This window comes from Microcaecilia unicolor, chromosome 3 (genome assembly GCF_901765095.1).
Source record: "Microcaecilia unicolor chromosome 3, aMicUni1.1, whole genome shotgun sequence".
NCBI classification, from domain to species: domain Eukaryota; kingdom Metazoa; phylum Chordata; class Amphibia; order Gymnophiona; family Siphonopidae; genus Microcaecilia; species Microcaecilia unicolor.
In genome coordinates, this window is record NC_044033.1 from 92,734,586 (window position 1) to 92,761,138 (window position 26,553).

A 26,553-nucleotide genomic window follows, 5' to 3' on the forward strand; every position below is an offset into this window, starting at 1 on the left:
TAGTTCTGGAAAGGTTATTCTCCGAGGACAAGCAGGCTGCTTGTTCTCACTGATGGGTGACGTCCACGGCAGCCCCTCCAATCGGAAACTTCACTAGCAAAGTCCTTTGCTAGTCCTCGCGCGCCCATGCGCACCGCGCATGCGCGGCCGTCTTCCCGCCCGAACCGGCTCGTGTTAGTCAGTCTTCTTTTGTCCGCGCTCGGTACGGTCGTGTTTTGTGCCGTTCGCGCCCCTTAAGTTGACCCTCGCGCGTCTTTTTGACTTTTCGCTAAAAAAAAAAAAAAGGGGGGGATTCCGGAGAAAGGCCTTTTGGTCTTTTTCCCTTTCCCTTACTTCTAGTTTTTGGCCCCGTTAAGTTTTCTTTTGTTTTCGGGGTAGGCCCCTTTGAGGCCTCGGGGTCGAGTTTTTTTCTCCCCATCTTTTTGGTGCCTTACCGCAATTACGAGTTTTGATTTCGCCAGCGTGATTTTTCCGCCCATGTCATCGAAGTCTCCCAGCGGCTTCAAGAAGTGCACCCAGTGCGCCCGGGTAATCTCGCTCACTGATAGGCACGCGTCGTGTCTTCAGTGTCTGGGGGCTGGGCACCGCCCGCAGGCCTGCAGTCTTTGCACCCTTTTACAGAAAAGGACTCAGGTAGCGAGATTGGCCCAGTGGAATGTTTTGTTCTCGGGCTCTTCGTCGGCATCTGCACCGCGAGTATCGAGTGCGTCGACGTCGACAGCGTCAACACCTCTACCCTCGGCCGCGATGGTATCGATTGCATCGAGGCATCGACCCTCTGCATCGTCGGGGCCGAGACATCGGAAGGCTGCGTCGGTGGTACCGGGACCTCCGCTTCTGCTGATGTCGTCGGACGGTGGTGCTTCGTCTGGAGTGCAGGTGAGGGCTGTCCATTCCCCTGCTGGTGGCGGTGAGCCTTCGGGTGGGTCTCCCCCTACCCTGAGGGCTCCTGCGGTACAGCTCCCCCGAGACCGACCTTCTTCGGCCTCGGCCCCGAGGAAGCGACGGTTGGATTCTACGTCCTCCTTGTCGGTACCGGGAAGCTCCGGTGACATGCTTCGTTTGAAAAAGTCAAAGAAGCATCGACACCAGTCTCCTTCCCACGTCGGTACCGAGAGCTCTGGGTCGCCGAGGGAGTCGGCACCCAGTAGGCATCGGCACTGGGAGGACCGCTCACCCTCTGTTCAGGAGGTGTCGATGCGCTCCACCTTGGACAGTCCGGAACAGCCTCCACGCCCGGAACAGACTCTGACATCGACTCCTGCATCGGCTTCCATGTCTTTCTCCACAGCCGCCCTGCACGAGAGTCTCCGGGCCGTTCTCCCAGAGATCCTGGGAGAGCTGTTGCGCCCTTCCCCTCCGGTACCGGGGGTGCTTGCGCCTCCGGTACCGTCGAGCGAGGCGCCGGCTGGCCCCTTGCCCGGGGTGAGGTCTCCGACATCGGTGCCGCTTGCGGTACCGACTGCGGTCGCCTCCCAGGAAGGCTCCCCGACGACGTCGGCAGAGGGAGCTTCGCCGGTGCGGGCGAGGGAGTCTACCTCTCGACGCTCCCACCGTGGCCGTGGTTCCACGGAGTCGAGTCGGGCACGGCTTCAGACACAGGTTCGTGAACTTGTGTCTGATACCGATGGTGAGGCCTTGTGGGAGGAGGAGGAGGACATCAGATATTTCTCTGACGAGGAGTCTGATGGCCTTCCTTCGGATCCCACTCCCTCCCCTGAAAGGCAGCTTTCTCCTCCCGAGAGTCTTTTTGCGGCCTTTGTCCGGGAGATGTCTACGGCCATCCCCTTCCCGGTGGTTGTGGAGGACGAGCCCAGGGCTGAAATGTTTGAGCTCCTGGACTATCCTTCTCCACCTAAGGAAGCGTCCACAGTACCCATGCATCATGTCCTAAAAAAGACATTGCTGGCGAACTGGACCAAGCCTTTAAGTAATCCCCACATTCCCAAGAAGATCGAGTCCCAGTACCGGATCCATGGGGACCCAGAGCTGATGCGCACTCAGTTGCCTCACGACTCTGGAGTTGTGGATTTGGCCCTAAAGAAGGCTAAGAGTTCTAGGGAGCATGCTTCGGCGCCCCCGGGCAAAGACTCTAGAACCTTAGACTCCTTTGGGAGGAAGGCCTACCATTCCTCTATGCTCGTGGCCAAAATTCAGTCTTACCAGCTCTACACGAGCATACACATGCGGAACAATGTGCGGCAGTTGGCGGGCTTGGTGGACAAGCTCCCTCCTGAGCAAGCCAAGCCATTTCAGGAGGTGGTCAGGCAGCTGAAGGCGTGCAGAAAATTCCTGGCCAGAGGGGGTGTATGACATCTTTGATGTTGCGTCCAGGGCCGCTGCTCAAGGTGTGGTGATGCGCAGACTCTCATGGCTGCGTGCCTCCGACCTGGAGAATAGGATCCAGCAGCGGATTGCGGACTCGCCTTGCCGTGCGGATAATATTTTTGGAGAGAAGGTCGAACAGGTGGTAGAGCAGCTCCACCAGCGGGATACCGCTTTCGACAAGTTCTCCCGCCGGCAGCCTTCAGCTTCTACCTCCACAGGTAGACATTTTTATGGGGGAAGGAAGACTGTTCCCTACTCTTCTGGCAAGCGTCAGTACAGTCCTCCTTCTCGACAGCCTGCGGCCCAGGCTAAGCCCCAGCGCGCACGCTCTTGTCAGCAGCGTGCGCCTCAGCAAGGCCCATCGGCTCCCCAGCAAAAGCAAGGGACGAGCTTTTGACTGGCTCCAGCAGAGCATAGCCGCCATCCAAGTGTCAGTGCCGGGCGATCTACCGGTCGGAGTGAGGTTGAAAGTTTTTCACCAAAGGTGGCCTCTCATAACCTCCTATCAGTGGGTTCTTCAAATAGTCCGGCAAGGATACACCCTCAATTTGGCCTCAAAACCTCCAAATTGTCCACTGGGAGCTCAGTCTTACAGCTTCCAGCACAAGCAGGTACTTGCAGAGGAACTCTCCGCCCTTCTCAGCGCCAATGCGGTCGAGCCCGTGCCATCCGGGCAAGAAGGGCTGGGATTCTATTCCAGGTACTTCCTTGTGGAAAAGAAAACAGGGGGGATGCGTCCCATCCTAGACCTAAGGGCCCTGAACAAATATCTGGTCAAGGAAAAGTTCAGGATGCTTTCCCTGGGCACCCTTCTCCCCATGATTCAGGAAAACGATTGGCTATGCTCTCTGGGCTTGAAGGACGCTTACACGCACATCCCGATACTGCCAGCTCACAGACAGTATCTGCGATTTCAGCTGGGCACACGTCACTTCCAGTACTGTGTGCAACCCTTTGGGCTCGCCTCTGCGCCCAGAGTGTTCACGAAGTGCTTGGCTGTAGTAGCAGCGGCACTTCGCAGGCTGGGGGTACACGTGTTCCCATATCTCGACGATTGGCTGGTGAAGAACACATCCGAGGCTGGAGCTCTATAGTCCATGCAGATGACTATTCGCCTCCTGGAGCTACTGGGGTTTGTGATAAATTATCCAAAGTCCCATCTTCTCCCAGTACAGAGACTCGAATTCATAGGAGCTCTGCTGGATTCTCGGACGGCTCGTGCCTATCTCCCAGAGGCGAGAGCCAACAACTTGTTGTCCCTCATCTCGCGGGTGCGAGCGTCCCAGCAGATCACAGCTCAGCAGATGTTGAGATTGCTGGGCCACATGGCCTCCACAGTTCATGTGACTTCCATGGCCCGCCTTCACATGAGATCTGCTCAATGGACCTTAGCTTCCCAGTGGTTTCAGGCTGCTGGGGATCTAGAAGACGTGATCCACCTGTCCACGAGTTTTCTCAAATCCCTGTATTGGTGGACGATTTGGTCCAATTTGACTCTGGGACGTCCTTTCCAAATTCCTCAGCCACAAAAAGTGCTGACTACGGATGCGTCTCTCCTGGGGTGGGGAGCTCATGTCGATGGGCTTCACACCCAAGGAAGCTGGTCCCTCCAGGAACGCGATCTGCAGATCAATCTCCTGGAGTTACGAGCGGTCTGGAACGCTCTGAAGGCTTTCAGAGATCGGCTGTCCCACCAAATTATCCAAATTCAGACTGACAACCAGGTTGCCATGTATTACATCAACAAGCAGGGGGGCACCGGATCTCGCCCCCTGTGTCAGGAAGCCGTCAGCATGTGGCTTTGGGCTCGCCGTCAGGGCATGGTGCTCCAAGCCACATACCTGGCAGGCGTAAACAACAGTCTGGCCGACAGACTGAGCAGGATTATGCAACCTCACGAGTGGTCGCTCAACTCCAGAGTAGTGCGACAGATCTTCCAGGTGTGGGGCACCCCCTTGGTAGATCTATTTGCAACTCGAGCCAACCACAAGGTCCCTCAGTTCTGTTCCAGGCTTCAGGCCAACGGCAGACTGGCACCGGATGCCTTCCTCCTGGACTGGGGGGAAGGTCTGCTGTATGCTTATCCTCCCATACCTCTGGTGGGGAAGACTTTGTTGAAACTCAAGCAAGACCGAGGCACCATGATTCTGATTGCTCCTTTTTGGCCGCGTCAGATCTGGTTCCCTCTTCTTCTGGAGTTGTCCTCCGAAGAACCGTGGAGATTGGAGTGTTTTCCGACTCTCATCACACAGGACGAAGGGGCGCTTCTGCATCCCAACCTCCAGTCTCTGGCTCTCAAGGCCTGGATGTTGAGAGCGTAGACTTTGCCTCTTTGGGTCTGTCAGAGGGTGTCTCCCGCATCTTGCTTGCTTCCAGGAAAGATTCCACTAAGAGGAGTTACTTCTTTCTATGGAGGAGGTTTGCCGTCTGGTGTGACAGCAAGGCCCTAGATCCTCACTCTTGTCCTACACAGACCCTGCTTGAATACCTTCTGCACTTGTCTGAGTCTGGTCTCAAGACCAACTCTGTAAGGGTTCACCTTAGTGCAATCAGTGCATACCATTACCGTGTGGAAGGTAAGCCGATCTCAGGACAGCCTTTAGTTGTTCACTTCATGAGAGGTTTGCTTTTGTCAAAGCCCCCTGTCAAACCTCCTACAGTGTCATGGGATCTCAATGTCGTTCTCACCCAGCTGATGAAACCTCCTTTTGAGTCACTGAACTCCTGCCACTTTGCTAGTGAAGTTTCCAATTGGAGGGGCTGCCGTGGACGTCACCCATTAGTGAGAACAATCAGCCTGCTGTCCTCGGAGAATACCTTCTACAGGTATGTAGCATTCGCTTTCCCCCTGCTCCACAGAGCTTCTCACTTTCTCTCTTGCAACTTAGCAGTCTTACAGCCCCGTATACAGTCCACAAGTATTCATTCCCCCCCCCCCCCCTTCTTACATTAACAGTTCCTTAGCAATTCAGAAAGTTCTCAACGTTTCAACTTGTTTGCACAGTCCCAAAACACCAACAAATGGATCCTCAGGAGCTTAGTCAAGATCGGGAGGCGGGGCTGGTGGTTGGGAGGCGAGGATAGGGCTGGGCAGACTTATACGGTCTGTGCCAGAGCCGGTGGTGGGAAGCGGGACTGGTGGTTGGGAGGCGGGGATAGTGCTGGACAGACTTGTACGGTCTGTGCCAGAGCCGGTGGTTGGGAGGCAGGGCTGGTGGTGGGGAGGTGAGGATAGTGCTGGGCAGACTTATACGGTCTGTGCCTGTGCCAGAGCTGGTGGTTGGGAGGTGGGGCTGGTGGTTGGGAGGCGGGGATAGTGCGGGGCAGATTTATACGGTCTGTGCCCTGAAGAGCACAGGTACAAATCAAAGTAGGGTATACACAAAAAGCAGCAAATATGAGTTATCTTGTTGGGCAGACTGGATGGATCGTGCAGTTCTTTTTCTGCCGTCATCTACTATGTTATAAGAAAAAAAGAAAAGAAAATTCTCCGAGGACAAGCAGGCTGCTTGTTCTCACAACTGGGGTGACGTCCACGGCAGCCCCCTCCAACCAGAAAAAACTTCTTGCAGGAGGTCCCACCCGCGGGGCACAGCCACCGTGCATGAGCGGCCATCTTCCCACCCGTGCACGACCGCTCCCTCTTAGTTTTTCGTTTTCCGCACTTGGAGAGAGACTGCTTTGTGTCCCTCTCCGTTGTCAGCCTCGGAAACTGGTTTGCGGCATAGTCCGCTTTTTTCTTTGTTTTGTGGCGCCGTTCGCGTCTTCTTTCTCTTAATTACCTACTTCTCATTAAAAAAAAGTCCCCTTTTTTCTTATTCCTTTTTCCGTTCTTTTCCTTTCGCCGCCATCGCAGCCTCGTGGCCGCGCGTTTCTGTTTTTCCTCCTCGTGGCCCTTTTTGCTGCCACCATCGACGATTTTGACCTCGCCACCGCGATTTTTTCGTCGTCGACATCGAGGATACCCAGCGGCTTCAAAAAGTGTGGTCGGTGTGGCCGGCAGATCTCACTCTCCGACACCCACGCTTGGTGCCTTCAGTGCCTCGGGCCTGAACATAATCCTAAAGTGTGTAAATTGTGTCTCAGCTTGAAGAAGCAGACACAAGTAGCGAGGCAAGCTCAATGGGACCGAATTTTTGGAGCTTGCACCGGCCCTTCGGCGTCAACATCAACAGCATCAGCACCGGTGGCGTCGACTTCGGCACTATCGGCACCGGCAGTGTCGATTTCGGCTCCGGACATGGCATCGACCTCAGGAGCTCAGGTACCACCGGCCCAATGACCATCTTTCGCTGGGAAGAGCGAGCACCCGAGTGGGCCTCTACCTGCCTCGGCGGTTCCTACTGGGCAGGGCCATCGGGACCGACCTCTTTCGGACCCGACCCCGAGGAGGCGTGTGGATTCCACGTCCTCCTCGTCGGTACCGCAGAGCGCTGATGACGTGCATCGAAGGAAGTTGGCTAAGAAGCATCGTCATCGGTCGCCCCCTTCGCACGGTACCGGGAGCTCCGGGGCGTTGAGAGAGTCGGCAACCGAGAAGTGTCGACGCCGGGAGGACCGCTCCCCCTCCATCCAAGAGGTATCGGTCATCGGGCAGTCCGGTACCGTCTCCTGGCCCCGTGCAGATTCTGGCACAGACTCCTACACCAGCCCCTCAGCCTTCCCTGACAGAGACTTTGGACGAGCGCCTCCGAGCCATCCTTCCAAGTATCCTGGAAGGGCTGCTGTGCCAGTCTCTTCCGATGCCGGGGGTGCTTGCGCCCTCGGCACCATTTATGGAAGCGCCGGCTAGCTCTGGCCCTGTGATGCGGCCATCGACACTGATGCCGCTTGCGGCACTGGTCTCGGCCGCCACTCAGGTGGAATCCCCGTCGATGGAGGGAGCTTCGTCCCCACCGGTGCGGGAGTCCACCTCTCGGCGCCATCATCGAGGACGTGGCTCTTCTGAGTCGAGACGGGCCCGGTTTAAGACAGAAGTCAGAGAACTCATGTCTGACACCGAGGAGGAGGCCTTGTGGGGGGAGGAGGAGGAGCACCCCAGGTATTGCTCATCCGAGGAGTCCTGTGTTCTCCCCTCTGACCCCACTCCTTCACCGGAGAAGAAGCTGTCGCCACCTGAGAGCCTCTCCTTTGCCTCTTTTGTCAGGGACATGTCTGTGAGCATTCCCTTTCCCCTGGTCACAGTGGACAAGCCGAGGGCTGAGATGCTCGAGGTCCTCGACTATCCATCTCCACCTAGAGAGTCTTCCACGGTACCGTTGCACAATGTCCTGAAGGAGACGCTGCTTCAGAACTGGGTGAAGCCTTTATCTAATCCCACCATCCCAAAGAAGGCGGAGTCCCAGTATAGAGTCCACACTGACCCGGAGTTGATGAGGACTCAGTTGCCTCGTGACTCGGCGGTCGTGGATTCTGCTCTCAAGAGAGCCAAGAGTTCGAGGGATACTGCTTCGGCACCCCCGGGGCGTGAGTCTTGCACTCTGGACTCTTTTGAGAGGAAGGCTTATCATTCCTCCATGCTTGTGACCAAGATCCAGTCTTACCAGCTCTACACAAGCATCCACATGCGGAATAATGTGTGGCAGCTGGCGGACCTGGTTGACAAGCTCCCGCCAAAGCAGGCCAGGCCTTTTCAGGAGGTGGTCAGGCAGCTGAAGGCGTGTCGCAAATTCCTGTCCAGGGGTATTTATGACACTTGTGATGTTGCATCCAGAGCCGCTGCCCAAGGTATAGTGATGCGCAGACTCTCATGGCTGCGCGTCTCTGACCTGGACAATCGGACCCAGCAGCGGCTGGCGAATGTTCCTTGCCAGGGCAATAATATTTTTGGTGAGAAGGTCGAGCAGTTGGTCGAACAGCTTCACCAGCGGGAAACCGCCCTCGACAACCTCTCCCACCGGGCGCCTTCAGCACCTACCTCTTCAGGTAGGCGATTTTTCAGGGGAAAGAAGACTGCTTCTTATGCTTACACCAAGCGTAGGTACAATCCTCCTTCCCGCAGCCTGCCCAGGCTCAGCCCCAGCGCGCTCGTTCGCGTCAACAGCGTGCGACCAAGCAGGCCCCTGCGGCTCCCCAGCAAAAGCAAGGGACTGGCTTTTGACTGGATCCACGGGAGCATATCCGCCATACAAGTGCCCATGCCGGACGATCTACCGGTTGGGGGGAGGTTAAGAGTTTTTCACCAAAGGTGGCCTCTCATCACCTTCGACCAGTGGGTTCTACAAATAGTGTGGTGCGGGTACGCCCTCAATTTGACCTCCATTCCACCAAATTGCCCACCGGGAGCTCAGTCCTTCAGCTCCCATCTCAAGCAGGTACTTGCAGAGGAACTCTCCGCCCTTCTCAGCGCCAATGCGGTCGAGCCCGTACCACCAGAGCAAGAAGGGCTGGGACTCTATTCCAGGTACTTCCTTGTGGAAAAGAAAACAGGGGGGATGCGTCCCATCCTAGACCTGAGAGGCCTGACCAAATATCTGGTCCAAGAAAAGTTCAGGATGCTTTCCTTGGGCACCCTACTCCCCATGATTGAGAAAGACGATTGGCTATGCTCCCTGGATTTAAAGGATGCTTATACCCACATCCCGATACTGCCAGCTTACAGACAGTATCTGTGATTCTGTCTGGGGACACAGCATTTCCAGTATTTTGTGCTGCCCTTTGGGCTCGCCTCCGCACCACGGGTGTTCACGAAGTGCCTAGTGGTGGTAGCGGCGGTGTTACGCAAGCTGGGGGTGCATGTGTTCCCTTATCTCGACGATTGGCTGGTGAAGAGCACCTCGGAGGCGGGAGCTCTACAGTCCATGCAGATGACAATCCGACTTCTGGAGCTACTGAGGTTTGTGATAAATTACCCAAAGTCCCACCTACGCCCAGTCCAGTCACTCAAATTCATTGGAGCCCTGCTGAATTCGCACACGGCTCATGCCTATCTTCCCGAGGTGAGGGCGCAGACACTTCTAACCCTCGCCTCCCGGGCCAGAGCATCCCAGCAGATCACAGCTCGGCAGATGTTGAGACTCCTAGGCTATATGGCCTCTACAGTCCATGTGACTCCCACGGCACATGAGGCCAGTTCAATGGACCCTAGCTTCCCAGTGGTACCAGGCTACAGGGAATCTAGAAGATGCAATTCGCCTGCCAGCCAGCGTTCACATTTCACTCCACTGGTGGACGATTCGCTCCAATTTGATCTTGGGACGCACATTCCAAATTCCTCAGATGCAAAAAGTGCTGATGACAGATGCATCTCTCCTAGGGTGGGGAGCCCATATCGATGGGCTTCACACTCAAGGACTATGGTCCCTCCAGGAATCTGGTCTGTAGATCAACCTCCTGGAGTTGAGAGCGATCTGGAACGCGCTCAAGGCTTTCAGAGATTGGCTGCCCTTCCAAATTATCCAAATTCGGACAGACAACCAGGTTACGATGTACTACATCAACAAGCAGGGGGGCACCGGATCTCGCCCCCTGTGTCAGGAAGCCATCAGGATGTGGCGCTGGGCTCGCCAGCATGGCATGCTTCTCCAAGCCACGTACCTGGCCGGTGTAAACAACTGTCTGGCCGACAGACTGAGCAGATTCATGCAACCGCATGAATGGTCGCTCAGTTTGCGTGTGGTACGCAAGATCTTCCGGGAGTGGGGCACCCCCTCGGTGGATCTTTTCGCCACGCAGACCAATCACAAACTGCCACAGTTCTGCTTCAGGCCCACGACAGGCTAGCGTCAGATGCCTTCCTCCTGCATTGGGGGAGCGGACTCCTGTACGCGTATCCTCCCATACCTTTGGTGGGGAAGACTTTGCTGAAACTCAAGCAAGACCGTGGCACCATGATTCTGATTGCGCCCTTCTGGCCCCGTCAGATCTGGTTCCCTCTTCTTCTGGAGTTGTCGTCCGAAGAACCGTGGAGTGTTTCCCAACCCTCATCACGCAGAACGAGGGGGCGCTTCTGCATCCCAACCTCCAGTCTCTGGCTCTCACGGCCTGGATGTTGAGGGCGTAGATTTCGCTGCTTTAGGTCTGCCTGAGGGTGTCTCCTGAGTCTTGCTTGCTTCCAGAAAAGATTCCACTAAGAAGAGTTACTTTTTCAAGTGGAGGAGGTTTGTCGTCTGGTGTGACAGCAAGGCCCTAGAACCTCACTCTTCTCCTGCACAGACCCTGCTTGAATACCTTCTACACTTATCGGAGTCTGGCCTCAAGACCAACTCAGTAAGGAACCATCTTAGTGCGATTAGTGCTTACCATTATCATGTAGAGGGTAAGCCTATCTCTGGACAGCCTTTGGTGGTTCGGTTTACCAGAGGTTTGCTTTTGTCAAAGCCCTCTGTCAAATCTCCAACAGTGTCATGGGATCTCAACATCGTCCTCACCCAGCTGATGAAACCTCCATTTGAGCCACTGGCTTCTTACCATCTGAAGTACTTGACTTGGAAGGTCATTTTCTTGGTGGCAGTCACTTCAGCTCGGAAGGTCAGTGAGCTTCAAGTCTTGGTAACCCATGCTCTCTATACCAAATTCCATCATAACAGAGTAGTCCTCCGCACTCACCCTAAGTTCCTGCCAAAGGTGGTGTCGGAGTTCCATCTGAACCAGTCAGTTGTCTTGCCAACATTCTTTCCCCGTCCGCATACCCGCCCTGCTGAACGTCAGTTGCACACATTGGACTGCAAGAGAGCATTGGCCTTCTACCTGGAGCGGACAAGCCCCTTCAGACAGTCCGCCCAAATGTTTGTTTCTTTTGACAAGGGGGTCGCTGTCGGGAAACGCACCATTTCCAATTGGCTAGCAGATTGCATTTCCTTCTCTTATGCCTAGGCTGGGCTGACTCTTGAGGGTCATGTCACGGCTCATAGTGTTAGAGCCATGGCGGCGTCAGTGGCCCACTTGAAGTCAGCCACTATTGAAAAGATTTGCAAGGCTGTGACGTGGTCATCTGTCCACACATTCACATCTCATTACTGCCTCCAGCAAGATACCCGACGCGACAGTCTGTTCAAGCAGTCGGTGCTGCAGAATCTGTTCGGGGTTTGAATCCAACTCCACCCCCCCTAGGCCCAGTTTTGTTCTGTTCAGGCTACACTCTCAGTTAGTTGTTTTTCGTAGGTCAATTTTTGTTATGTCCTCGCCGTTGCGAGGCCTAATTGACCCTCTTTGTTGTTTTGAGTGAGCCTGAGAGCTAGGGATACCCCAGTCGTGAGAACAAGCAGCCTGCTTGTCCTTGGAGAAAGCGAATGATACATACCTGTAGCAGGTATTCTCCAAGGACAGCAGGCTGATTGTTCTCACCTTCCCTCCCTCCTCCCCTTTGGAGTTGTTTTTCTTATCCTTATTTCTTTTGCTTTTTACTTAATTGAGCGGGAGCGGTCGCGCATGGGCGGGAAGACGGCCGCCCATGCGCGGTGGGCGTGCCCCGCGCGCGGGACCTCCCGCGAGAAGTTTTTTCCGGTCGGAGGGAGCTGCTGTGGACGTCACCCCAGTCGTGAGAACAATCAGCCTGCTGTCCTCGGAGAATACCTGCTATAGGTTTGTATCATTCGCTATATCCAGCTGTCTAGCTCACTATGGGGCTTATTTTCAAAGCACTTAGACTTTACAAAGTTCCATAGATTACTATGAGGGGCATTTTCGAAATAAACGTCTAAATCAGAATTTGGACATTTTACAAAGACGTCCAAATTCCAAACAGGAAAGAAGGTTATTTTCAAAAAAGATGGACGTCTATCTTTTGTGTTCGAAAATGCTCTGGACGTCCTGTGATTTGGACGTCCCTTTTTTTGGTCCATTTTCGAACAAAAGACGTCCAAATGCAAGATGTCCAAAACAGAGGAGGAGTGGCTTAATGGTTAGTGCAGCGGGCTTTGATCTTGGCAGCATGGGTAAGTCCCACTGCTGCTCCTTGTGACTTTGGGCAAGTCAAATGCACAAGGGGCATTTTTGTATATGACATCTAAGTCTGGTATCAGAGCTATTGCCTTTGACTGGAGTTCTTCGAGAATTGTGAAAGGGCTGAAGAGTCTAACTTATTTCTCAATATAGAATCCCAGCATTGAGTTTGATCCTGTAGTGAGCAGGCATAAAAATCTGCAGGAATTTAACTAGAAAAAGATGATAGGGGAGTGACCAAGATGGCGACATGCTAGTTTGAAGCTTCATACTTGCCTGGCATTTTCTGGCATTTTTTTTTCATTATTTCTTCTATTTGAATATGCATCATACCAAGTGCAAGGAGGTTTTGAAGGCCCTCTCCATGCCGGCCTGCCCTGAACCTCTACTCCAGTCCAACAAATGCTCGAGAGGTATGCCTCCAAATAGCCCTAGGAGTTGCAGAGAGAAGAGGGCCCTGCTGTGAGTCTGGGCGAGGGAGCGCCCATATTCCTGGGGCAAATTGTGTCTCTGTCCCCCTCTGGCATTCGCTACACCACCGTGTCTGGCAGCAGTCTGTGCCCTGACTGCAGGTGATCCGGAAGAGAATATTGCTCTATCAGAACCCCGAGGCGTGGGGGTCAGGAACACTGAGGAGTTGGCTACCAAAGTTGAGGCATCAGGGGTTGTGGCTAGTTCATTTGAGTCTACGGTGGTGAACTTAGAGATAATCTGGAAGACTCTGAAAAAGCTGGATTTTGATGGTCAGTAAAGCTTCAAATGAAATATCTGGTTTAGCTGGCAAGGTTAACTTGCTATCAGAAGTTGTTGAAAAGGTTACGCAGGATGGTATGGGATTTTATTAGCAGACTCAATCAGAAATTAAAGAATTGAAAGCCACTGTCTCTACAATTATAAATGAAAGAACTGTGATACAACATAAATTTGAACAGATTGAAAATTTTAACTGCAGATTGAATTTATGGGTACTTAATTTCCCTAAGGCAGTTGGTTTGGATCCCATTGAATACTTCAAAAAATATTTGGTTGAAACTTTTAAAGCCTCCATTAAATGGTATGTCCCTGTTTAATAAGATTTATTCTCCGAGGACAAGCAGGCTGCTTGTTCTCACGACTGGGTTGACGTCCACGGCAGCCCCCACCAACCGGAACAAAAACTTTGCGGGCGGTCCCGCACGCAGGGCACACCCACCGCGCATGCGCGGCCATCTTCCCGCTCAGTTTTTTTTGATTCCGCGCTGAGGAGAGACGTGTTACCGTCTCTCTCTTGGTCAGCCCCGGAAACCAGATGCCGCGAATTTTCTTTTTCGTGCGCGTTCGCGCTTCTTTTCTTTTCTTATCTCAAAAAAAAAAAGTTTGTTTGTCCCCTCGTCGTCTTAGTGTGGGGGCGCTTCGTTGCGGCCTTGTGGCCGCTCGGTCGTTTCTTTTTCGGGTGTGTTTTTCACCGCCACCATCGACGACTTTGACTTCGCCGACGCGATTTTTCCGTCGATGTCCTCGAAGGTCCCGAGTGGATTCAAGAAGTGTGGTCTGTGCAGCCGGCACATCTCGCAAACCGATACTCACGCTTCGTGCCTCCAGTGCCTTAGCCTGGAGCATAATACCAAGACGTGCACCTTGTGTCTCGGATTGCGAAAGCGGACACAGGTGGCGAGGCAAGTTCGTCGGGACCAACTTTTTGGAACTTGCGCCGGCCCTTCGACGTCGACAGCTGGGTCTTCGGTACCGATGTCGACGAAATCGACACCGACGATGGCATCGACCCCAGGAGCACAGGTACCGTTGGCCCGCCGGACCTCCGGCGACGGTGAGCGGCCGCGCGGGCAGTCGGCCCCGGCCACTCCCTCTACCCAGGGCCATCGGGACCGAACCCTGTCAGACCCGATCCCTCGAGGCCGGGGGGGGGGTTCTACCTCCTCTTCATCTCTGCCACCAAGTGTCGATGATGGGCACCGAAAGAAAACAAAGAAGCATCGGCATCGGTCACCCACGGCTCACGGGACTGCTAGTTCCGGCGCCTCCAGAGATGAATCGACATCGAGGAAACTGCAGTGCCGAGAGGAGCGTTCCCCCTCGGTCGAAGAGGTGTCACTGCGTCAGTCCATGGGTGCTTTGGTACCGTCTCCTGGACCCGAGCAGCTTCCGGCACCCACACCGGCCCCCCTGCCTTTCCCGACAGCGGGCCTGGACGAATGCCTCTGAGCCATCCTTCCAGGGATTCTGGAAGGGCTGATGCGCCAGGCCTTGCCGGCTCCGGGGGTGCTTGCTCCAGCCTGATGCCGAGGCCTCCGACACCGACGCCGCTTGCGGTACCGGTGTCGACCGCCACACAGGTGGAATCGACGTTGATGGAGGGAGCTTCATCCCCGCCGGCCCGGGAGTCCACCGCTCGACGCCACCATCGAGGACGTGGTTCCTCGCAGTCGAGACGGGCCCAGTTCAGGTCTGAGCTGAAAGAGCTCATGTCCGACACCGAGGAAGAGGCCTCGTGGGGGGGGGGAGGAGGACCCCAGATATTTCTCCTCAGAGGAGTCTGAGGGCCTTCCCTCCGACCCCACTCCTTCACCGGAGAGGAAGCTCTCGCCCCCTGAGAGCCTCTCCTTTGCCTTCTTTGTCAGGGATATGTCTATTTGCATTCCCTTCCCCGTGGTCTCTGTGGATGAGCCGAGGGATGAGATGCTCGAGGTCCTCGACTATCCATCACCACCTAGAGAGTCTTCCATGGTACCGTTGCACAATGTCCTCAAAGAGACACTGCTTCGGAACTGGCAGAAGCCATTATCTAACCCCACCATTCCCAAGAAAGCGGAGTCCCAATACAGAATCCACTCTGACCCAGAGTTAATGCGGCCCCAATTGCCTCATGATTCGGCGGTCGTGGACTCTGCTCTCAAGAGGGCACGGAGTTCGAGGGATACCACCTCGGCGCCCCCTGGGCGGGAGTCTCGCACTCTGGACTCGTTTGGGAGGAAGGCCTACCAATCTTCCATGCTCGTGACCCACATCCAGTCGTACCAGCTCTACACGAGCATTCACATGCGGAACAATGTGAAGCAACTGGCGGACCTGGTCGATAAGCTCCCTCCGGAGCAGTCCAGGCCTTTTCAGGAGGTGGTCAGGCAGCTGAAGGCGTGTAGAAAGTTCCTGTCCAGGGGTATATATGACACCTGTGATGTGGCATCTCGAGCTGCGGCCCAAGGTATAGTGATGCGCAGACTCTCCTGGCTGCGTGCCTCTGACCTGGACAACCGCACCCAGCAACGCCTGGCGGATGTCCCTTGCCGGGGGGATAACATTTTCGGCGAGACGGTCGAGCAGTTGGTGGACCAACTACACCAGCGGGAAACCGCCCTCGACAAGCTCTCCCACCGGGCGCCTTCAGCATCCACCTCTACAGGTGGACGTTTTTCCCGGGCCAAGCAGGCTGCGCCCTACGCCTACAACAAGCGTAGGTACACCCAGCCGGCCCGAAGGCCTCCTCAGGCACAGGGACAGTCCCAGCGCGCTCGTTCCCGTCAACAGCGTGCGCCTAAGCAGCCCCCTGCGCTTCCACAGCAAAAGCTGGGGACGGGCTTTTGACTGGATCCATGGGAGCATAGCCACCATCAAAGTGTCCGTACCGGACGGCCTGCCGGTCGGGGGGAGGTTGAAAGCTTTTCACCAAAGGTGGCCTCTTATAACCTCCGACCAGTGGGTTCTCCAAATAGTGCGGTGCGGATACGCCCTGAATTTGGCCTCCACTCCACCAAATTGCCCACCGGGAGCTCAATCCTTCAGCTCCCATCACAAGCAGGTACTTGCAGAGGAACTCTCCGCCCTTCTCAGCGCCAATGCGGTCGAGCCCGTACCACCCGGGCAGGAAGGGCAGGGATTCTATTCCAGGTACTTCCTTGTGGAAAAGAAAACAGGGGGGATGCGCCCCTTCCTAGACCTGAGAGGCCTGAACAAATACCTGGTCAAAGAGAAGTTCAGGATGCTTTCCTTGGGCACCCTTCTCCCCATGATTCAGAAAGACGATTGGCTATGCTCCCTGGATTTAAAGGACGCTTATACCCACATCCCGATACTGCCAGCTCACAGACAGTATCTCAGATTCCGCCTGGGCACACGGCACTTTCAGTATTGTGTGCTGCCCTTTGGGCTCGCCTCTGCCCCACGGGTGTTCACCAAGTGCCTCGTGGTGGTCGCGGCGTATCTACGCAAGCTGGGAGTTCACGTGTTCCCATATCTCGACGATTGGCTGGTCAAGAACACCTCGGAGGCAGGGGCTCTCCGGTCCATGCGGTGCACTATTCACCTCCTGGAGCTACTGGGGTTTGTGATAAATTACCCAAAGTCCCATCTCCAGCCAGTCCAATCTCTGGAATTCATAGGAGCTCTGCTGAATTCACAGATGGCTCAGGCCTTTCTTCCCGAAGCAAGGGCCCACAACCTCCTGACCCTCGCTTCCCAGACCAGAGCGTCTCAGCAGGTCACAGCTCGGCAGATGTTGAGACTCCTAGGTCATATGGCCTCTACAGTTCATGTGACTCCCATGGCTCGTCTTCACATGAGATCTGCTCAATGGACCCTAGCTTCCCAGTGGTGCCAAGCCACCGGGAATCTAGAAGATGTCATCCGCCTGTCCCTCAGTTGTCGCAATTCGCTGCACTGGTGGACACTTCGGACCAATTTGACCCTGGGACGTCCATTCCAAATTCCGCAGCCCAAGAAAGTGCTGACGACGGATGCATCTCGCCTGGGGTGGGGAGCTCATGTCGATGGGCTTCACTCCCAGGGACTGTGGTCCCTCCAGGAACAGGATCTTCAGATCAACCTCCTGGAGCTCCGAGCGGTCTGGAACGCACTGAAGGCTTTCAGAGATCGGCTGTCCTATCAAATTATCCAAATTCGGACAGACAATCAGGTTGCAATGTATTACATCAACAAGCAGGGGGGCACCGGATCTCGCCCCCTGTGTCAGGAAGCCGTTGGGATGTGGCGTTGGGCCTGCCAGTTCGGCATGCTTCTTCAAGCCACATACCTGGCAGGTGTAAACAACACTGGCCGACAGACTGAGCAGAGTCATGCAACCGCACGAGTGGTCGCTCCATTCCAGAGTGGTACGCAAGATCTTCCGAGAGAGGGGCACTCCCTCGGTGTACCTTTTCGCCTCTCAGACCAACCACAAGCTGCCTCTGTTCTGTTCCAGACTACAGGCACACAGCAGACTAGCGTCGGATGCCTTTCTCCTCCATTGGGGGACCGGCCTCCTGTATGCTTATCCTCCCATACCTTTGGTGGGGAAGACCTTACTGAAGCTCAAGCAAGACCACGGCACCATGATTCTGATAGCGCCTTTTTGGCCCCATCAGATCTGGTTTCCTCTACTTCTGGAGTTGTCCTCCGAAGAACCGTGGAGATTGGAGTGTTTTCCGACTCTCATTTCGCAGAACGACGGAGCGCTTCTGCACCCCAACACCCCAACCTTCAGTCTCTGGCTCTCACGGCCTGGATGTTGAGGGCGTAGACTTTGCTTCGTTGGGGCTGTCTGAGGGTGTCTCCCGCGTCTTGCTTGCCTCTAGAAAGGATTCCACTAAAAAGAGTTACTTTTTCAAGTGGAGGAGGTTTGTCGTTTGGTGTGAGAGCAAGGCCCTAGAACCTCGCTCTTGTCCTGCACACAACCTGCTTGAATACCTTCTGCACTTATCAGAGTCTGGCCTCAAGACCAACTCAGTAAGGAATCACCTTAGTGCGATTAGTGCTTACCATCTTCATGTAGAGGGTAAAGCCATCTCTGGAGAGCCTTTAGTCGTTCGATTCATGAGAGGCTTGCTTTTGTCAAGGCCCCCTATCAAGCCTCCTGCAGTGTCATGGGATTTCAACGTCGTCCTCACCCAGCTGATGAAACCTCCTTTTGAGCCACTGAATTCCTGCCATCTGAAGTACTTGACCTGGAAGGTCATTTTCTTGGTGGCAGTTACTTCAGCTCGTAGAGTCAGTGAGCTGCAAGCCCTGGTAGCTCATGCTCCTTATACCAAATTTCATCATAACAGAGTAGTGCTCCGCACTCACCCTAAGTTCCTGCCAAAGGTGGTGTCGGAGTTCCATCTTAACCAGTCAATTGTCTTGCCAACATTCTTTCCCAGACCGCATACCCGCCCTGCTGAGCGTCAGTTGCACACATTGGACTGCAAGCGAGTGTTGGTCTTCTATTTGGAGCGGACACAGCCCCACAGACAGTCCGCCCAATTGTTTGTTTCTTTCGACCCCAATAGGAAAGGGGTCGCTGTCGGGAAACGCACCATCTCCAATTGGCTAGCAGATTGCATTTCCTTCACTTATGCCCAGGCTGGGCTGGCTCTTGAGGGTCATGTCACGGCTCATAGTGTTAGAGCCATGGCAGCGTCGGTGGCCCACTTGAAGTCAGCCACTATTGAAGAGATTAGCAAAGCTGCGACGTGGTCATCTGTCCACACATTCACATCTCATTACTGCCTACAGCAGGATACCCGACGCGACAGTCGGTTCGGGCAGTCGGTGCTGCAGAATCTGTTTGGGGTTTGAATCCAACTCCACCCTCCAGGACCCGAATTTATTTTGGTCAGGCTGCACTCTCAGTTAGTTGTTCTTCGTAGGTCAATTTCTGTTATGCCCTCGCCGTTGCAAGGTTCAATTGACGTGGGTTCTTGTTTTGAGTGAGCCTGAGAGCTAGGGATACCCCAGTCGTGAGAACAAGCAGCCTGCTTGTTCTCGGAGAAAGCGAATGATACATACCTGTAGCAGGTGTTCTCCGAGGACAGCAGGCTGATTGTTCTCACCTACCCTCCCTCCTCCCCTTTGGAGTTGTGTTTTACTCATTCCTTTGCTTGTCATTCAACTGAGCGGGAACGGTCGCGCACGGGCGGGAAGACGGCCGCGCATGCGCAGTGGGCGTGCCCTGCATGCGGGACCGCCCGCGAAGTTTTTGTTCCGGTTGGTGGGGGCTGCCGTGGATGTCAACCCAGTCGTGAGAACAATCAGCCTGCTGTCCTCGGAGAACACCTGCTAAAGGTATGTATCATTCGCTTTATTTGTCTAGTGCTTCAAGGGATACAGTGGGATCTACTGTGGATAAATGAACTGGAGTTCAAGAAGAAAATGCCTTAAATAATTTTGTCAGCAGTTTTGAAAGAGGCCTTTTCTGATGTATAAGAAAGAGCTACACTGATAGTTTCATTTGTTTTTGAGGAAGACTTGAACTCTGTAATGAAAATGTATTTTTGTTAATCCAAAACGATTTTTTTTGTGTGGTCAAAAACTGTGGTTATACCCTGATGTGACTAAGACCTCAGGATAGAAGGAAGGAGTTTTTGGCGATGCATATGGAGACAAGAAATTTGGGGGCTTCATTTTATTAGCAAGTGTTTAGTATGATATTTAGGTGTCAATTATACCTTTTTTTTGTCCCAGCCCAATTAAGACCTTTTTTGGACCTTAAGAAAATCTCTAATGGTTAATAACTAGTCAGATTTAATGTAAAATGACCTGAGGATTTAGAATGTTAAAGCTTCTTCTTGTTTCTTGTGTATCTCCTGTTTAATTTTAGGCCTCTACCCCTTGTTTTGTGGTCTGAGAAAGAGATTGATGATATTTCCTTTATTATTTTATTATTAAGAGTTACTTCTCTGTTTTTCTGTAGCTTGTGTGATATATTGCAAATTATGAAAATAAATAATAATAAAATAAATCTCTCATAATGAGGAGATTGGAGAACTTAGTGGTGACTTCTGCTAAAGATTGATAAACTAGATCTCATTCTGCTGTTGAGAGAGGGTAAGCAGTAAAAAATCAATAAATGTACTGAAGAGTGACAGGGCAGTTCAGCCACCAGTAGCTCAGGGTAGGAAAACTCATGTATAGGTATTCCCAAAGTGCTATGGAATTAGGAAAAATCACAGCAAGGCCACCCCCTCATTTAGGTTAGGCTATGTTATTTATTCTTGATATTTCACCATTATTGCAGTACATATCAAAGTGGTTTACAATTCAAATATAGATAATCAGAAGGAAGACAATGCTGAGTAGCCTAGGGGAAGACATTGTAAGAGATAGGGTTCTTAAACATAGCAGATCGATGTGTGATGAAATAAGGGAGTCATTAATTAATTAAAAAATTAAGTTTTTTTTCCTGAAGTGAACAGCAATTTAATAGTCCGCAAGAGATGAGGGTAATAACGTTTGAAATAGAAGGCACTGAGGAACAAAGTATAAAAAGATTGTTTACCTTTCTTGAGTCAGTAGACCATAGACCAGAAGAAAGAGATCGATGACCCCAGATAACTGGAATTTTACTTTCTTGCTCTGACATTCTGTTATTCTGGAGACTGTCAGAAGTTGTTTTCTTCTTTTCACAAGCTGCTGTATTACGTTTTGAGTCTAATGGCTGCATTATATTCTGCTGTTCTCAGCTGTTATTTTCTTGGATTCTCAGCTGTATTATTTCTGGTAACTTTCAGTACTTGCATTTTTCCTGGCACAGTCTGCTATATTGTTCTGAGTCTAATATCATGTAGACCTTATGTCTCCATGAAATTGTCAGTGCCACTTCTGGTTGGTTCATCTATCCTTTTCTGAAGGCACTTTTCATTTGTGCTGCTGCTTCATGGGATTTGTGCTTAACCTCACAAATGCATCTGTCCTTAACTGCACAGACTCAGATTTGCTTGCACATCTTAGAATAATCTGTTTCCATCTTACAGACTTGGCTCTTCTTCCACCTTGCAGATTCAGCTCTGCTTAATGTCACAAACTTGGCAGTGCTTAATTTAACAGATTCAACTATGTTTTAACTCTCAAATTCAACTAGGTTTAACCTCACAGGCTCAGCTGGGCTTAGCCTTATGATGTTTGCTGTACTTATCCTCCCAGACTTTGCTCTGTTTGTCCTCTCAGACCTTGCTGTGCTTCACCTCATGAGCTTAACTCTGTTTGTCATTATGGACTCAGCCAACCAGACTCACGGGGGCTTCACTTCACAGATTCAGCTACGTTTAGCCTTACGGACTTTGCTGCATTCAGTGTCACAGGCTCAGTGTACTTCTTCTCTCATCCTTGTATGTGTTTATCCTCAGAGGCTAACTTGTTCTTAATCCCAATCACTCAGTTGTGCTTAACTTCACAGACTCAACTGTGTTTCACCGTATCAACTCAGCTGTTTTTGACTTCACAGACTCGATTGTCTTTGTGCATACTCATATAGGTGTTTATCCTCACAGAGTAGGCCTTGCCTAATTCTCACCATTTCAGCCAGGCTTAGCTGCATAATCATTGCCATGTTCAACTCACACTGTCATTTGGTGCACTCCCTCACAGAATCAGCCAGGCACATCTTCTTAAGTTCAGCTGGGCTCAACTTCGCTTAATCTGCTGAGCACAGCCTCATGAAACTAGCTGAGCCCAGTTTTGCAAAACCAGCTGCATTTAGTCCCACTGCATAAGCTGTGCCCTTCTCTCAAAATTGCCTGGTTTAGCTTCACAGAATATGATTGACTTTACCTCTCAGACTGGCTGAACTTAGCATTGTAGAATCAGTTGGTCTTAGCTTTACAGAATCAGCTAGCCTTAGCCTCAGCCTCACAGCATTAGCTAAGCTTCATATCTCAGAGTCGGTTGAACTCACCCTCACAGATTCAGATGTGGTTTTCATCAAGGCTTAGCTATCAATATCCTTGCAGCAGTAGCTGGATTTGTCTGTCCTGATTAGATTATAAGCTCTGTCGAGCAGGGACTGTCTCTTCATGTTCAAGTGTACAGTGCTACATACATCTAGTAGCACTATAGAAATAAGTAGTAATAGTAGTTATCATTTGCTTCATTCTCAGACTTAACATCACCTTTTACCTTCAGCTGGACTTCCCCTCGTGGGATCAGATGTTTCATCTCACAGGATTAGTAGGCTGCTACTCCTTAAATCAGTTGAGATTAGATTAAACTGTGCTTAACCGAGGGCAATCGGCTTTGCCTTCCCTCATAGAATCAGCTGTGTTTATCCTCATAAAGTCAGCTATAGTAATCTCATGGAATAAGCTATGCTTGGCTTCATGCTGTGCTTAGACTCACAGTATTAGCTTTCTTTAGCCTTCCAGAATTCCTTATTCCCAACCTTGCTGATTCTCCTTCCTTGGCCTCACAAATAAATTTTATTTATTGGACTTCTTCAGTTGTACCTTAGCTTCTCCGAGTGAACCACTTTCCTTTTTTCTAGTGGTGGTGGTGGTTGTTCTTACAGGATCACCTTACTTCTCCCTGTTAGTGCTGGAAATGCTTCAAACTTAGGTGCCAGAGTTGCTTCAGTTCACAGTATCTATTCATTCTGAACTTTTTAGTATCTATTGTGCTGTCTCTTAATGGCATTGGCAGGGCCTGTCAGTTTGCAGATTTTCCTGCGTTTTAGCATCTTAATATCTGGTCCTCTTCCCCTTTTTGGTGTCTCAGGTATTTCAGGACCTCTTGGTATCTTTGCAATTTCCACCTGTTCTTGCTCTTTTGCTTCAAGCTGTGTTTCAGCTTCTCGGTATGATCTATACTGCAGCCTTATTTCATCTGATGTCTATCAGCCTTACGGTCTCAGTCAGCATTCAGATTAGCTCTCTCAGCTGTGCATCTCTCATACAATTTTAGCCATAATTATCCTCAACAATATTGCAGGAGGTTCAGGTACCTCACCTTCACATTGCCTCTGCTGTTTTGGCCTCTCATTCTCAGGCTTCCTATGCCCTCTGCAATGCTTTCTCCTCTCAATTTATGTGACACTGCATCCTCTTCATGTGCATCTAGTATTCTCTTACTCTTTTATTCATTTCTGTTATGCCCTTGAACTAAGCTTCTCGGATTACAGATATAAATTCCCACCCCATTTGTGAACTGCTTTGCTATATCCCACAAGTTCTGGAGTTATCTGTGGGATGCTAAGGAAGGAAAATTTGTTTTACTTGATCATTTTCTTTCCTTTAGTCCCAACAGATCACCAGGAGCCTGCCTTTTTTCACACTGGGTTTTAATTTATTGTTCCATCTGCCCATTTAAAAAATTTTTTCTCAGAATTTGTGAGACTTCTCAGCATCATCATGTCTTATGCCAAAAGGGAAAGAGTTGTTGACCCTCCACAGGTAGATGTGAAATCGATCTGGTCAGTTCCTTCTTCTGACAGGGTCTTAATTTTGACTTATGATGATCAGTATTCTTCAGTAGCTACTGCTTTACATGATGAATTGTCTATCATCACTTTAGTTCAGTCACTGATGCTTCAGTTACTCAGTGCTATGTCCATGAACTGCAATACGCCCTGTTTCAATTTTCTGAGTCTGTGCCACCTGGCTTCAATAGCTCCTACTTCAGTCAAAGGTGTGTGAGCCAACTGATAGTATTACTGCCTTCGTGCTTTGAGTAATATATGTTTATACCACATGTGCTGAACTCTGTCTATGAGCTCCATTGCTTTGCCATTCAAAATATTGAGAGTTCTAGGGCTGCATAGTACCCTTAAGGGGAGAATCATGAAGGTCTACTTTCTTTCTCTGTCTTTATCCGCTGGTCAATGGACATAACCCACAAGTTCTGGACTGATCTGTTGGGACTAAAGGAAAGAAAATTATCAGGTAAGTCATAATTTTTCCATATGCTACTAGAAACCTACATGCAGCTTAGTGCAGAGTTGACATCTCCGTGGTAGTGCTTGGACATATACACCTACTTATAGACCCATACATACATACACCCCCACATACCTTTATCTACATCTACACCTACACCTTTCTATATGCTTTCAGCTGGTACTTCTACTATCTCTTTGTCATATTATGCCACACCACAAGTATAGGATGAGTATAGACAGCAAGCAGAGAAAACATGGCAACTACAACTGTAGAAATTTATTTAAAATAGTAAAAAAGCAGGAAAGGTAAACTTTTCCCATATACTGGCTGGGTAATTTTCAAAAAACCTTTATACCCAAGTACGTGGCTTTTGGAACTTTCATTTCTTCGGAATAAGGTACAGATGTTAAACAAGGAGAAAAATGAGTCAAACAAAATATATACATTACACTGTACTTGTGCTTCAAAGAACCCCAGCAACAAATTTTTTAAAAACTTTAATCCTAAATATAAAAACAGAAGGAAAAGCCTCAGAAACTTAGAAGGCACTGAAAACAGTGCTCATGCTGCATTCAATTATTGTCATAAAAACCTTCTGTTTTCTTGACTTGATCATCTGCTATATCATTCTTTTATCGAAACTGTGGTTACTCAAAAATCAAATTTAACTTGGATGTTCCAAGCGGTACTCTTCAATCTGATGGTGGCCAGCATTTAGCAGAGTCATCTCTGCTGCAGCAGGGAAACTGGGCATATAAAGCACACCACAATGCATTCATTCTAATGACCACAAAACTATGGCCAAACAAAATATAAACAGAAGAGCTGTAAAACGTTGTATAGTGAAAGAATTAAAAACAAGAGTGCATAGGTTAGGAAAATGTTCTATTTAGATACTCAGTGCATTCAAATAGTTGTCTTTATGGGACAGGATTTCAGTCGGAAAAAAATTCTGTTATGAATATTTACTATGTTTCAAATTTTGTAGCCTGCTTTGTAAAGGGAAAGAAGTTATAAGGTCACTTTGTGCATGTATGTTTGTGTCCCTAATAATGCTTTTGGTGTCCTATCCACACCAAATTTTCCAGAACACATCAGGGGGACATGACTCGAACATGAGGGCAGGGCCAGCCCTGCCACTAAATGGACTAGGCACCCACCTAGGGTATCAGAATTTGGGGCCAATGGTGCAGCATATGTTCTAGAGCCTTCCTACTACTTGACCTCTGTTGCCATCCCCCCCCCCCCCCCCATCTCCCCTCACGCTGGCCTGAGCTTAAAAATATTGAGCGTGGCATGGGCCTTGTAAGCAGAGGCTTGCACTAAAGTACTGCATTGTCCTTCTTCCCTCAATATAGACTTTCTGTCGGAAATGGGTGGAACATGGCAGCTCTTCAGTGCAGGTCTGTGCTTACAAGACCCAGACTCCACTTGGTCTTCTTTTAAGCTTTGAGGCCAGTGTGGAAGGAGATGGGAGCAGCAGTAGCCCAGAAGGGGAGGAGGAGATGCTGGAGGTTGGGAAGGGGAGGTGCTGGCCACAGGGGAGAGGGTAGAAAGAAGAAGAGGAGATACTTGCCACAAGGGAGAGGAGAGGAGAAAGAAGCTAACTATGGAGGGAGGAGGAGTTAGTTGTAGGGCCTGGGGGGGGGGGGGGGGGGGAGGGGGCAGGCACGGCTGAAAGTTTATCTAAGGTGTATGATACCCTTGGGCTTGACCCTTAATGGGGATGTGGGTTTTTGGATCCACACATATGGTTAGACTTTGGGCCTGTATTATTTTTGATTGTGAGTTATTTTATTCACACTGTATTCCTTGTATCACACTGTTTGGTAAAGTATGATGCTGTACAGGGTCCTAGGGGGAATGCCAGAAGGGTAGGAATCTAGAATTCTGAAGGGTGGGATGAGGTTCCCCAAATGTAGGGAACTGCTGATACTGTTTAGGGTAGGGGACCAAAAAGGGGTCATTTTTCAGTGGCTGGGATTCGATGTGGAGGGAGGAGTTTCCCCATGTTAAAGTTTCCAAAGTAAAAGGAGTGGCTACCATGACAGATTTGGGGATATAGCTACGCTGTACAGTAGTGGTTGTGTGTTTGTTTTTCTTTTCTTTTTTTTCTGTTGCCATGCATGCCAGAATTTTGACCACACTAATGTGTAAGTTTGGCTTTTACTGGGTAAAACTACATACTGCGTTAACTGGTATTTTATGATGTCAAAATTTTACTGACTTGCATGTAAGTTTTTTTTTTTTTATGCAAGTTTTATTGTATAGGTTGCCTCAAGGTAGATTTACTAAAATGTTCAACTGTGTTAGCACACACTAACACTATTAACACATGCTGATAATGAATAGGTCCCACTGCATAAAATAGAACCTAAGGTAAATAACATACATTAATGTATGGTAAATATTCAGTGCTGGAAAAGTACAAAATTATAACATTAGTATTTTGTGTACTTTTTACTTATTTTTGCAGGCAGTAGAAGAATTGTTTAACCTCATGCAGTTGTTTGTGGCTCAGAGGCCTGATATGAGAGAAGAAGAGTTGGAAGATATTAAACAATTCAAGAAAACAACCATAAGCTGCTATTTGCGTTGTTTGGATGGACGTTCATGCTGGACCACATTAATAAGGTAATATATGAATAAATATAAGACCAGGCAGTCAGAGTTTAGATATTAATGGACTCCTTCTCATAATCTATGCCCATTAGATTTAACACTGCCA

General features: G+C 50.7%; 1 protein-coding gene across 1 annotated transcript in view; it reads left to right on the forward strand.

The window, feature by feature from the left end:
• Window positions 1-26,553, forward strand: part of USP34 (ubiquitin specific peptidase 34) — a 1,418,841-nt gene that overhangs the window by 1,276,379 nt on the left and 115,909 nt on the right. Inside the window, 1 exon segment of the mRNA XM_030196176.1 lies at window positions 26,302-26,459. Within this exon segment, the coding sequence (XP_030052036.1) occupies window positions 26,302-26,459 (158 nt within the window).